General features: G+C 47.1%; 1 protein-coding gene and 2 pseudogenes across 3 annotated transcripts; 1 reads left to right on the top strand and 2 right to left on the bottom strand.

Moving 5' to 3' along the window:
- The first annotated feature begins 6,200 nt into the window (after positions 1-6,200).
- LOC100383613 (uncharacterized) lies at positions 6,201-8,371 on the top strand. Its single transcript, NM_001176261.1, has one exon. The coding sequence runs from the start codon at positions 6,511-6,513 to the stop codon at positions 7,966-7,968; it is 1,458 nt and encodes a 485-aa protein (NP_001169732.1). The 5' UTR covers positions 6,201-6,510; the 3' UTR covers positions 7,969-8,371.
- Positions 8,372-10,875: 2,504 nt separating this feature from the next.
- Positions 10,876-11,691, bottom strand: LOC103654085 (replication protein A 70 kDa DNA-binding subunit pseudogene; annotated as a pseudogene). Its single transcript, NR_163559.1, has 3 exons — positions 11,659-11,691; positions 11,495-11,576; positions 10,876-10,898 (listed from the first exon to the last, which is right to left on the bottom strand). The product of NR_163559.1 is annotated as a replication protein A 70 kDa DNA-binding subunit pseudogene (transcript).
- Positions 11,692-11,939: 248 nt separating this feature from the next.
- Positions 11,940-12,167, bottom strand: LOC103654084 (replication protein A 70 kDa DNA-binding subunit pseudogene; annotated as a pseudogene). The gene is made up of 2 exons (XR_565900.1): positions 12,118-12,167; positions 11,940-12,021 (listed from the first exon to the last, which is right to left on the bottom strand). The product of XR_565900.1 is annotated as a replication protein A 70 kDa DNA-binding subunit pseudogene (transcript).
- Between the last annotated feature and the right edge of the window lie 405 nt (positions 12,168-12,572).

The raw sequence follows: 12,572 nt of genomic DNA, 5'->3' as shown, positions 1-12,572 counted from the left end.
GATGATGTGGCTAGCCTATAAGCGTTTGGCGATGCTTTTGTCTTGACTATGTATGGCCCTTCCCACTTTGGCTCTAGCTTGCCCCGGGACTCTATTCTGGTGGTCCTTGTGAGTACTAGGTCCCCTTCGTTGAATTCTCTTGGGACGACACTGTGGTCATGCCATGCCTTAGTCTGAGCTTGATATTTATTCAGGGCCTGCAAGGCGAGGACATGGTATCCATCAATAAGATCTTTGAAAGTTGATTCGTCGACGTCAGGGATGCCTAATTGGTTTGTTCATGGGGATCTGTGCTTTAACTCTTGCGGTGTCATTGCCTCGGACCCGTACATCAGGCAGAAGGGTGTGAATCTGGTTGCTCGGCATTCTGTTGTATTCAGCGCCCATATGACTTCGAGTAGTTGGTCTGTCCATTTGCCCTTTTTGTCGTCGAAGAGCCTTTTCTTGATAGCGCTGAAGATCTTGCCGTTGGCGCGTTCGACGACACCGTTGGACTGTGGGTGGTAGACAGAGGCGAACACTGCTTTGGTGCCAATGGAACTGCAAAATTCTCGGAAGTCTTGGTTGTTAAACTGCTTGCCGTTGTCGACTGTTAGTTCGAATGGGACTCCGAACCGGCAGACGATGTTCTGCCAGAAGAATTTCTGCGCGGTCTTCGCTGTTATTGTGGAGACTGCTCTGCCCTCGATCCATTTGGTAAAGTATTCGACGGCAACGAAGGTGAATTTTAGGTTCCCTTGTGTCGTAGGCAGTGGTCCGATAATGTCTAGCCCCCATCGTCGAAGTGGCCAAGTATGGGCGATGAGCTTGGTAAATTGCGAAGGGGCGCCTGAGCGAGGAGAGAATTTTTGGCATGCTTCGCATGATCTGGTGACTCGGTTGGCTGTGCATATTATTGCGGGCTAATAGAATCCTGACGAATTACTTTGGCTGCAAGGGCCCTTGGTCCTGAGTGTGACCCGCAGGTTCCGCCGTGGACTTCGCGGAGGATCTCTAGGCCTTCGGTTTCAGTTATACATTTCAGCATAGGCTGGTTGATGCCCTTTTTGTAAAGCTAACCCTCGACTATTGCGAAGTCCTTGCTCCTATGTTTCAGTCTTTTGGCCTCATTGCGATTGGATGGGTGGTAATGGCCCTCGAGGTACAGTGTTATTGGGGCCCGCCAGTCTTCGGCCATTATAAGGTTAACGATCTGGTGGCCATCGGCGTCTTGCGTTATTTGCAGACCTTCGGGATTACGGATGGCTGGTGTGCCGATGACATGGTAGTCGGAGGGCAGGGCCTCGCCTTTGGCTACTTCCTTGGCCAATGCATCGGCCTCTTCATTTTTTGTTTTGCTCGACGTGTTGTAGAGTGAAGCCCTTGAACTGTTTTTTGAGGCCATGGACAGCGGTGAGGTATTGCGTCAGCATGGGCTCTTTGGCTGAGTATTCCTTTTCGATCTGACCGGTGACAACCTTGGAGTCTATTCTAATGATGCATATGGTGACTCCGAGGGCTCGCAGTTTGCGAAGACCGAGGATGACAGCTTCATATTCTGCTATGTTATTGGTGCACCTGTCGGATTCTAGAGCGAAGCTGAGGCGTGCGGCGTATCTGTATTTGACTTCGGTGGGTGATGTGATGATCACCGTGGCGCCTGCCCCTCGCGTGGCACCATGCGACGTCATAGTCGTCTAGATTGCTTCTGAGTGCTCTTGTTGTGGCTCCACGGGTCCTGTCCAGTCGACAATGAAGTCTGCCAAGACTTGTGACTTGATTGCTGTTCTGGGCTCGAACATGATGTTATACCCTGACAGTTCCGCTGCCCATTTTGCAATTATGGTGGATGCCTCCAGGTTCCTGAACAGTTCTCCCAGACCCCTGTCCAAAGTGACTCATACTTTGAATGCCTCGAAGTAGTGTCGCAGCTTGCGTGAAGCCATGACCACTGCATATGAAATCTTCTCGAGCTCAGTCATGTTGCATTTGGAAGCTGTAAGGACTTCGAAGACGTAGTATATCCGGTGTTGCTGGTTTTTGCCATCTATATCCTGCTCTTGGACTAGCGCTGCGCTGACTGCGCAGTGCGAAGCCGCGATGTAGAGAAGTAGTGGGAGCGAGGGGTCAGGACTTGTCAAGGTTGCTAAGTCGGCTAGGTGTTGTTTGAGCGACTCGAAGGCCACTGCCTGCTCTGGGCCCCAGACGAAGTCTTTCGTACCGTGCAACGTTTTGAGGAAAGGCATGCTTCGTTCGGCGGACTTGGAGATGAATCTATTCAAGGCCGTCAGTCTTCCTGTTAGTCACTGGACGTCTTTGGTGGACTACGGCAGTGCCATGTCCATAATTACTTGGATTTTGGTTGGGTTGGCTTCAATCCCTCGGTGCGATACCAAGTAGCCAAGTATTTTTCCCTGACGTACCCCGAAGACACACTTCTCTGGGTTGAGCCGGAGTCTTGCGTCGCGCATGTTGGCAAATGTCTCTGCGAGGTCGGTCAGGTGGTCCTCTTTGCTTTTACTTGCTACGACAATGTCATCCACATAGGTGAAGATGTTGCGACCTACTTGGTTTTCAAGGACCTTCTTGGTGAGGCGAGAGAAAGTTGAGCCGACGTTCTTGAGTCCCTTAGGCATCCGTACGAAGCAGTACGTGCCGAAGGGTGTAATAAAGTTGGTACTGGCCTTGTCTTCTTCTTTCATGTAGATCTGGTGGTAGCTTGAGAAGCAATTAGAAGGGACATGACTTCACAACCTGCTGCGCTGTCGACAATTTTGTCAATTCACGGTAGAGGGAAGTTGTCCTTGGGGCACGCCTTGTTGAGGCTCATGAAGTCGATGCACATGCGCCATTTGCCGCTCTTCTTCTGCACCATTACAACGTTGGCGAGCCATGTCGGGTAAGCGATTGGTTCGATGAACCTGGCTTCCAACAGGCGATGCACTTCGGCCTTGGTTGCCTCTGTCTTTTCGTCGGACATTTTCCACAGCCATTGCTTTTTTGGGCGCACCGAGGGGTCGATGCCCAGACTGTGTTCGATGATGGAGAAGCTGACCCCGACTAGGTCGAGGGCGGACCAGGCGAAGACATCCTTGTTACGGGCGAGATAGGAAAGGAGTTTTTCATCGTCTCGCGATGTTAGGTCTTCACTGATTATGATCGTTTGCTTCGGGGTTGCGGAGTCGAGGGGTACTGTTTTTGTCCCGTTATTACTCTGTAGCTGGGCATTGACTTTTTTGCCTTTCATTGGTCGCTGGCTCTCAAGGCCTTCGCGCTCTGCTGTGAGGTAGTGAACGTTTCGTTGCCCTGGAACGAAGTCTCTTTCAATGTTGCGCGTTGTTTGCTGGTCGCCGTAGGCAGTGATCACGCCTTGTGGGCCTGGGATTTTCATGCAGAGGTAAAGCCCATGAATGGCTGCCTCAAATTTGTTGATCGAGTCGCGCCCCATTATGGTGTTGTACGGGTAGACCATGTCGACTATGTCGAACGTGACTTGCTCACTCCGCGCGTTGGGCGCTACATCGAATGACAAGGGGAGCTCTATCTTGCCGACAGGGAATGTGCCCTTGCCGCTGAATCCGTAGAGGGGGTTATCTGCAGGCTTGAGGAGGCTGTGGCTGATTCCCATACGATCGAAGGCGTGTAGGAAAATGATGTTGGACTGACTGTCGTTGTCGACCAACACTTTGTGCAGATCCCAGTCTGCTACCCTGTAGTTGATTACCATGGCATCTACGTGTGGAGCGTTGTGCAAGTCGACATCACTGGCGTCGAAGGTGAGCGGTACATGGGACCACTTCATTTGCACCATTGGGCCAGTGAGAGCGACGTGGTTCACACTTTGATAGTGGTCCTTTTTCTCTTGCTTGGTGTCGAAGTGCATGCTGGATCCCCCAGTGATCATGTGGATGACTCCGCGGTATCGTGGCTCGGCGAAGTCTTCTTTTTTGGGTGCTTGCGGTGGGGGGTTGTGACGTGGAGGATTTGGGTGATGCGGAGGCGGTGGTGGTAGAACCTGCACCTCTTGATGGTGCTGGTAAGCATGATTGGGTTGGTGCTGGATTTGCTCGTTATGGTAGGGTTGTTGGTGGTGTTGTTGGGGGTGATAGGTGTGCATGATGACCCGCTGGTTGTTGGCTGGTTGGGCTCTGGCCATCATGTCCTTGGTGGCCTTAGTCTCCGGACAGTCCCTTATTGGGTGCGTGCAGTCTTCGCTGTGAAACAAGCAATAGAAACATCGCGGTTGTTGGGTCCGTCCTCGGCCTCTTCCTCTTGCGCCGTTGTCGCGACCTTGATGGGGGTATTCCTGACAATGTGTGGGCTCTCCGGCTGGGTGCTGATTGGCTATGTTGTGCACCTGTTGCTGGTTGTGATTGTCCCTGTCGGAGTCTAACTACGCCGTCCGGATCCAAGTTCTGCTGGACTATGGAGGGTCCTTGAGCTTCCTCTGGGATTCAACTTTGCACTGATGGAGCTCCTCAGACCTGGCATACTTCTCAAACAATTGGTAGAGCTCTTGTAGGTGCTTGGGCGGATCCCTGATACAATGACTGTACAGGACACCGACCCGAAGACCATTGATGGCGTAGTGGATTGCTATGTGATCGTCAACTGATGGCAGTTGCGATTTAAGCGTCAGGATTTTTCTATAGTATTCGCGAAGGGTTTCCTTTTCTTGCTGCTTGCAGAGGGATAACTCGGTCAGTGCATCTATGTCAGGCCGGTATCCTTGGAAATTGAGCAGGAACTTGTCGCGAAGTTCCTTCCAGGACTCGATTGATAGTGGCGGTAGCCTGGTATACCAAGTTAAGGTCGGGCCTTCGAGTGCGATGATGAAATACTTGGCCATGGTGGCGTCGTCCCCTCCGGACGATGCGACGGCGACTTGGTAGGTCATGATGTATTGAGCCGGGTCGGTGCTACCGTTGAATTTGGGGTAGGCACCGGCCCGGAAGTTGGCAGGCTAGGGGGATGCTTGGAGCTGTGGAGCCAGAGGACTTCGCTCGTCGAGATAGTTAACTTTTTGGAAAGCAGCAGCTGGGGGATGAAGGGGCCGCGCTGTGAGTGGAATGGGTCTTCGGCCTGTGTGTGTTGCTGGAGAGGCACTGGCGGTGCGAGGGGGCCGACTTTAGCTGGTCTTCGGCCGAGATGCCTATAACTTCTCCATCCTCTATGGTGTCTTCGCCCTCTGGGGGAGCGAAACCTGGTGGTGGTGCTTGTGGTGCGCTCTCAGAACTTCAAGTGCGCATAGTGCCGTCGGGGTTGGGGTTATCCTGGCGCTGTCTCTTGCTGTTGATAGCGTCATCTTCGTAGGCCTCCTAGGGGGCGCTGTCCGCGAGGGCTTTGCCTTTTTTCTCCGCCAGGAGTGCTGCCTTTGCCGCGTCGTCGACAGATGCGGCAGCCTTCGAGGTTGCTCTCTTGGGGGGCCATAGCGGGTTGTTTTCTCGTCGCACAAATGGTGGGCGCCAAATGTTGGTACCTGCCTTTCAGGACAGGTAGGTCCAACGGGGAATGGGGGAGAGATTTGTGAAAATAACACGGGATGTCAAAACAACAGTATTTTTCTCTACGCTTTGGTATAGTATGGGAGTATTTATAGGTAATCGAGGGACTGCTCGACCCCGTAAAGGACATTTAGACCCTCGATTACCTAGTTTATCCCCGGAATATTCCCTCGAGGGGAGGTTACAGCGAGTCATTACGACGTACTTTATTACAGACACGACCCAATCCACACTGCTCCACGCGGGGTCCTGCTACATGGGCCTCTCCCTGCCATGAGGGGGAGTAGGTCCTATGGTCTTCGCGGGGCCTTCGTCTTGTCTTCCCGGAGCGAAGGGGGCCGAACAGGCCCCCGTGTGGACAGCGTTTTCCGATGCGTCCGGCGTGTCCTGCGGATACGGTCTTCGTCCGTGCAACGCGCGAAGTAGGTGTCGTCGAGCGAAGGGTGGCGTGTTTGCTTTCGCCCCAACAAAAACTTACTTAATCCCACTCAATTTATATGTATTGATAGCAAAACAAATAAGTTACAAAGAATCGAGGATCAGGTTCTATTGCATATCTAGAGTAAACGCCCCCCCTCCTCCCCACCCTCCCCCCAGCCCCCACACACACGCACTGACGCACACCACCATATACACACCCCCAGGGCCCAGGCCCCAGGCACATGTATTCGGACCGACTACCCACCCGTCTATTCTGGTCACTTCTTTTGGGGTTCTCCGTTCCCCTCCCCATTCCCCTGCCCCCGCCTCTTCGAGCTAGGGTTAGGGTTTGCTTTGCGTTCCCTTGGAAATTGATCGAATCGGGCACCCCTAACCGGTGTCCTCACCGATCCATCCGTTCATCCTTCGATTCGATCAAATTTCCACCTCTCGACATCAGCAATCTCGCTGCCTCTCTCTCTCTCTCTTTTGAGAGAGGGGGAAGTAATAAAAGGGAAAAAGCTAGCAAGGGGATTTCCTTGATCCCATCATCGTGCTACAGATCCTTTAGTTCTAGCAAGGAGGAGGAAAAAGAGAGAGCAAGCCCATGGATCCCAGCCAGATGATGTTCCCCATCTGGGGGGCGCCGCCTCCCGCCGCCTTGAAGCCGCCCTCCGATGACCACGCCGCCGCCCCCAACGCGCAGGCGCAGCCCTTCCTCCCCCCTCCCAATCCCAACCGCGGCTGGAAGCGCAAGAATCCCGCCGCCGCCGCCTACCAGCCACCGGCCCTCGGCGATCTCCAGGTGCAGAACCGCGCCAAGGCTCGCCGCTGGTTCAAGAACAGCGGCGGCGGCAACCCCAACCAAAGCCGCAAGTATTTCTTCCCCAAGAACAAGAACAACAAGGTCGCCGCGCCGCGCAACACCACCTCCTTCATCATCCGGGCCAAGCGCGCCGGCGGCATTGCCTCCCTCGTCTCCCCGTGCCCCGTCACGCCCGCCGTGCTCCCCACCCCGCGTCTCTCCCCCTCCCGCGAGGGCCTAGCTGACATGGCCCAGGCGCAGTGGGGCGTCGATGGGTACGGCTCCATGAAGGGCCTCATCCGCCTCCGTAGCTCCCCCCAGCCAGCCAACCCCAATGCTGCCGCATCAGATGACGATGATGAGGGGAACTCCAGTGGAAGCGACGTCGAGGAGCACGTCGAGGTGGAGCGACGCCTCGACCATGACCTCAGCCGTTTTGAGATGGTGTACCCTGGTAGAGGGGAGGATGCTGGGGGCTACGTGTTGGAGGACGATGACGAGTATGACCAGGATGCGCATGTGGCTCGCCTTGAGGAAGAGAACCTGACCCTAAAGGAGAGGCTCTTCTTGATGGAGCAAGAGGTTGGTGACATGAGGCGCCGCCTGGAGGCTCTTGAGGCAAAATTTTCGCTAGGTGGTGGTGTTGGAGGTGGCGAGAATGAAGTGGAGGAAGCTCCTCCTCAGAATGATGCAGAGAGGATCCATACTTGGCCAGAGAATAGCAGCGAGGATGATGTAGAGATGGTTGATGCGGGATCTGAGAAGGGCAGAGCACAAACTCAGGGTGCAATGACTTCAGAGAAATCTGGCGGGGATGATACCACAAATCAGGGTGCTGCGCGCTCAGATAAGACTGGCGGAAATGATGCAGGTGAACAGGATGGTGTTGGTGTTTTGGAGAAGACTGATGCGCACAATGCAGAGAAGCAGCAGGTTGCTGCGGGTTCAGAGAAGGCTGGTGGAAATGATCCAGGTGAGCAGGTTGTTGTTGGTGTTTTGGATAAGACCGATGCGCACAATGCAGAGAAGCAGCAGGGTGCTGCAGGTTCAGAGAAGGCTGGTGGAAACGATGTGGATGGACAGGATGTCGTTGTTGGTGTTTCGGGGAAGACTGGCGCAGATAGTGCAGAGAAGCAGCAGGGTATTGTGGGTACCGAGAAGACAGGTGAGCACAGCATAGAGATGGTTGATTCACTGATAGAGGAGAAGATGGATGACGACAATGGCGAGAATGAGGTTAGGCTTGCGGCTTCACAGTGATGATTGATTGGAGATGGACAAGAGAAGTAGTAGTTCATTCAATGACGGATTGAAGGGATGCGACGTGGAATGGGCTTGCTTTGGAGATTGACGATTGACATGTTGTGCGAGCCTTGATATTGGCGATATATTTTGTTTTCTGTCGTGTTTTCACTTTGTTTTTCTTACTACAACTTGCAGCTTCTTATGATGATGATGCAAAAGTCGCAGACATGGAGGAAATAACTGAGATGATGAATATGTTGTTGTAATCATTGTCCCAGATGGGTGGTGTGCTGATGTCGTGCTGTTTATGTGTTGCTTATTTCTATCCAGCTGTGGTGGATATGTATCTGAATCTGAATGTATCGTCTGTTTATGTCATTTGCTTGGATTGTAAAATGGGGTAGCATGTTTATATCTTACTACTCTCATCACATGATAAGTGAATATTGGACTGTCTTGTTAAATAGCGTTCCCAATGGAGAACAGAGAATGATTGGTTGATTGGGATTTTTTGGAAGGAGCCTGTAAAGAATTCGGGCGGAAACTGAGGCATGGTGAGCTGATGTCCTGAGGGCTAGTCTGGGAGTCTAAATACCGGAGGGGACTATCTCCTCATTAAAAATTGAATAAGGAGGGAATTTTAGCCCCTCTAATTCCCTCCGGTTTTGTGGCTTCCAAACTAGCCCTGATGGATTTTGCAAGGTTGGGAGCGGAAGCAGATCCTCTGCACAGCCCAGGCCCACCCGGTCACTGACGTATTGGCCAGGCCCAGGGCCCGCTCGTTGTGGGAGCCAGCGAGAAAAGCTGTACATTTAGGTAGTACTAGTGTTTAGCGTGCGCCTGGGCGCGCGTTACGATATATAGCTTAACGATTTTGTGAGTACCCAGATATATAAAACAAATTTAAACATGATATGAGTATATACAATATGTATGCAAGAAACCAAAATATAAGTAGATAATATTGTTTTTCCCTAATAGTTGATACCAGTTGTAGAGTGAAATTAGACTATAATATATACTAAGTAGTATTCAAGCATCATACATCAACACTTAGCAACAGTGTGCTTCTAGGTGTTAAGTAAATATGTACAGATCCACAAATAGTCTAACAGTAGGTTTATATATATATATATATATATATATATATATATATATATATATATATATATATATATATATATATATATATATATATATATATATATATATATAGAGAGAGAGAGAGAGAGAGAGAGAAGTATTCATGGTCCAAAAGTGATGGTGCTCTTGATAGGGTTCATATCTATAGGGAAGCATTCATTGTCCAAAAGTGATAGTGCTCTTGATAGGTGCGCAATAAGTAAATACCTGTGTACAAAGGAGGAAAAAGTATTAGAGTTGTACTAATGTTGCTGCGTAAAAGGGTAAGTGGAATACATTATGTTGACTGTGTATAAATATATTTGCGATATATGAATAAGTTTTGCACATGGTGTTATACCTTCATGAAGTTGATGATGATCTAGGAGCTCTTCTCTTTGGGGTCTGTAAGATCTGGTATTCCTTTGCTACTGTGGCCATGTTTCATTCTATATAATATCATGAATGTTGTATTAGCGTGGAAAATAAGATCTAGCATTTAAAAGAAGGTTGTTGTTGTTACTGTTATTATGTCCAACTATTTTTTTAATACATACCTTTTCGGTGGCGACGATAACTCTTCATTGTTGAGTTCACTTATGCGCTGAGCATCACTCTGTGATTAAGTGCATAAATATTATGAATGTAGTTTTATATAACAAAGTGGAAGCTCATTTTGTCCTGGTTTATTTATTCTGTGGGTATTGATTGTATTAATTTATATCTGGTATTAAAATGTAATGGATATGTAACTTTGTAAGTGTATGGAAAATAAGTATTTAGTAGTACTAAAGGTACCTCTATGTCATGTGACATCTGAATATATTAGAACACGTCGTGCCTGTTGAATAGACTTCATCAAGTTGTATGCATGAAAGAATGATACGTTTATAATAGGTTTTACATGGCAAGAAAAATAAGAAGTTTCATACCTCGTTTCTTTCGTTGCTACAGGTAGATAGTTTCGCCATTGATGTTGCTGGAGAGTCTTGTGTGGTCGTAAGGCTAGGTATTTCATCTTGTGTATCCAACTCTTGCTGAGGATGGCTAGGCATGTTAGATGGTATTAAGGTCTGTCTTCCATGGTTTGTTAAAATAGACAGAATAGAGAATACTCTATTTGTGACTGAGTAGGCTGACATATTGATGGTAACTGCAAGGGTAAATTTCAGACACACAATAGCGGCTAGGGCTGCTGGGGGACCCTGAGAAGTTGCAACTGCTGTAACAAGGTTGTCACAAGGTTTTCCTACTATTTTTCTGGCTATGCTATCAAAACAAAAGAACTCTGCCTCACATGTCCCATCAGTAGCAATGAAGTTGAGCTTGTATCTGTCAATTCAAATTATGAGTATTTCAAAGCAGCAATTAAGTTTGTAGTAAAGATAAGACTTTATTAAGATGGAATAAATGGTAGTAAATCAGGTGTGTGTGTTAAGATTTACCTAAAGTTAATATCTGTGCAGCCACATGATGTGCAGTGATATCCAGTTGAAGTTTGAGATGAAGATTTGTGGCACCTTGAGCAAGATGGGTACCACCATTTGCTATTTTGCACAATGCGTGAGATAGTAACAGTGCATCTGTAGCCTTCTGGCTGCAATATAAAAGAGAGAAAAAATGTACCAAGTTAGATAAGCATATTGTCGATGTATTAAATAAGTGAAACATATGAGGATTTAGTTGTAAATACGGGAAACATGTCTAGATCTATGTTGAGCAGCTCTTCAACAGTCTTTTGATCCAAATTTGGTGGTTGAGAAAGCAGAATTTCTTCTTCGGCTGCTGTGGGTTGTATTTGCTGGAGGTCATTGTTTTGCAACCTTCAAATGATGTCACAATCGTTATCAGTATGAACAATATTTTTATTTTTAAAAAATAAAGACAATAGGATGTCTTGTAACCCGCTTTAGGAAAAAGAGGATAGCATGTATCATTTTTTAACTGAAAGAGTGTCTAAGAAATACAACCAGTCATAACATTACTTTAAAAATATATTTTTTTGTATACACTGATATAGGCAGCGATGATTTTTTCTTTTGCACTGTCTTTGTTTTTTTATAGAGAAAAAAATGAAACTGTGGGTTAGTTTTAGTTAAAAAATAATTGTAAGCATTGAATATTGTCTGAAAAGGGAGACCAAACTGGTTTGAATGTAATATATAAAGAGGTAATGATAAAAAATGTTTATCTACAATTTCAATTTAAATATTACTACTGGTAGTGTAGTAGATTGTAGCTTATTAAACTGTTAGACAAATGTGGGCATAAAATTAAAGAGAACCAGATTTATGTTGCTTCAAGAGAACTAGATTAAAGAGAACCAGTTAAATGTGGGCACATAGATTAAAGAGAACCAGATTAAATAGAATCATTCGCACGTATTGAAGGAAGTGTATCCAAAATTTATTTTGTTTACCTGTTGTAGTAGGTCTGTGCCTCAGGAATTCCAGGATTGAAGTACCATGAACTTGCTGTAGTACTGCTTAGGTATGGTTGACCTACATTACATGTAGAATATGTGTTATCATACATATTGAAATAAATAATCCAATTGTTCTTTTCAAAAGTTTGGATCATAACCTTTGAATCGTTTAGCAAGAAATCCAACGAGCAATATGACAATAGGCTGGTTGTTGCTTTGATTGTAAACATCACTGATAGAAAAGCTTGATGCTTGATTTCCCCAGAGAGTAATTTTTAGAGACATGTCACTAAAGAAATAAGAACAATATAGCTAGTATGAATACACAATCTGATATAAGGATTAGTGGTGCAAAGATTTCATAGTGCTTGTCACACATTCTATGTGGCAAGATTGTAGTAGTAATACATAAAGGAGAATTTTGTACCTTGTATTTTTGATGAAGATGTCTCTGATGATGGTTGAGTTGTTGTAGCCAATTAGATGTGGAGGATTAATTTGTGTCAACATTCCAAGGACATCTACATTATTGGATAAGTAAATTATTTACTTGTAAACGATGTGTATATCCTTGTAACCTAAGTGAGTGTATTTTAATTTATCAAAATGTTTCTTACCAATCAAGTAAGTTCTATTGTCAATGTTATCTTCTATATTTTCAAAGCATGTGAGCTTGTAGATATATATGGGAAACACTTGTGGTGGATCTTTGACAACTTTGGCTTGAGTGTACAGAGTGAATTGTATCATGAAGTTGTTGTAACAGGTTTAAAATAGTTTCTGGAAGGCGTGACACGAAAGCGTTTGAGCTCATATACTTTTTCAATTTCTATCATTGAGCCTTTGTCAACTGCCAGAGCGGCTGCAATCTCAGCGTGGATGGACGTACCCTGTCATCATATAGTAAGATAATAAGAATAGATGACATGAAATTGCATACATTGAAGAGATAGCTTAGATGTACAGAGAAATTTATTAAATTATTTAGTGTATTTACAAAATTTTCTGAATAAACAACATGCAAATGTTCTCCACGAGAATAGCGTGTTGGTTAGTTTACGTGCAAATGCTG

This window comes from Zea mays, chromosome 4 (assembly GCF_902167145.1).
Source record: "Zea mays cultivar B73 chromosome 4, Zm-B73-REFERENCE-NAM-5.0, whole genome shotgun sequence".
Lineage (NCBI taxonomy): Eukaryota > Viridiplantae > Streptophyta > Magnoliopsida > Poales > Poaceae > Zea > Zea mays.
The sequence above is the reverse complement of the archived record's forward strand: the minus strand, read 5'-3'. Positions and strand labels throughout refer to the sequence as shown.

What these genes read in the sequence shown, in the direction of transcription:
- LOC100383613 (NM_001176261.1), top strand. Translation starts at nt 6,511, where the DNA reads ATGGATCCCAGCCAGATGATGTTCCCCATCTGGGGGGCGCCGCCTCCC.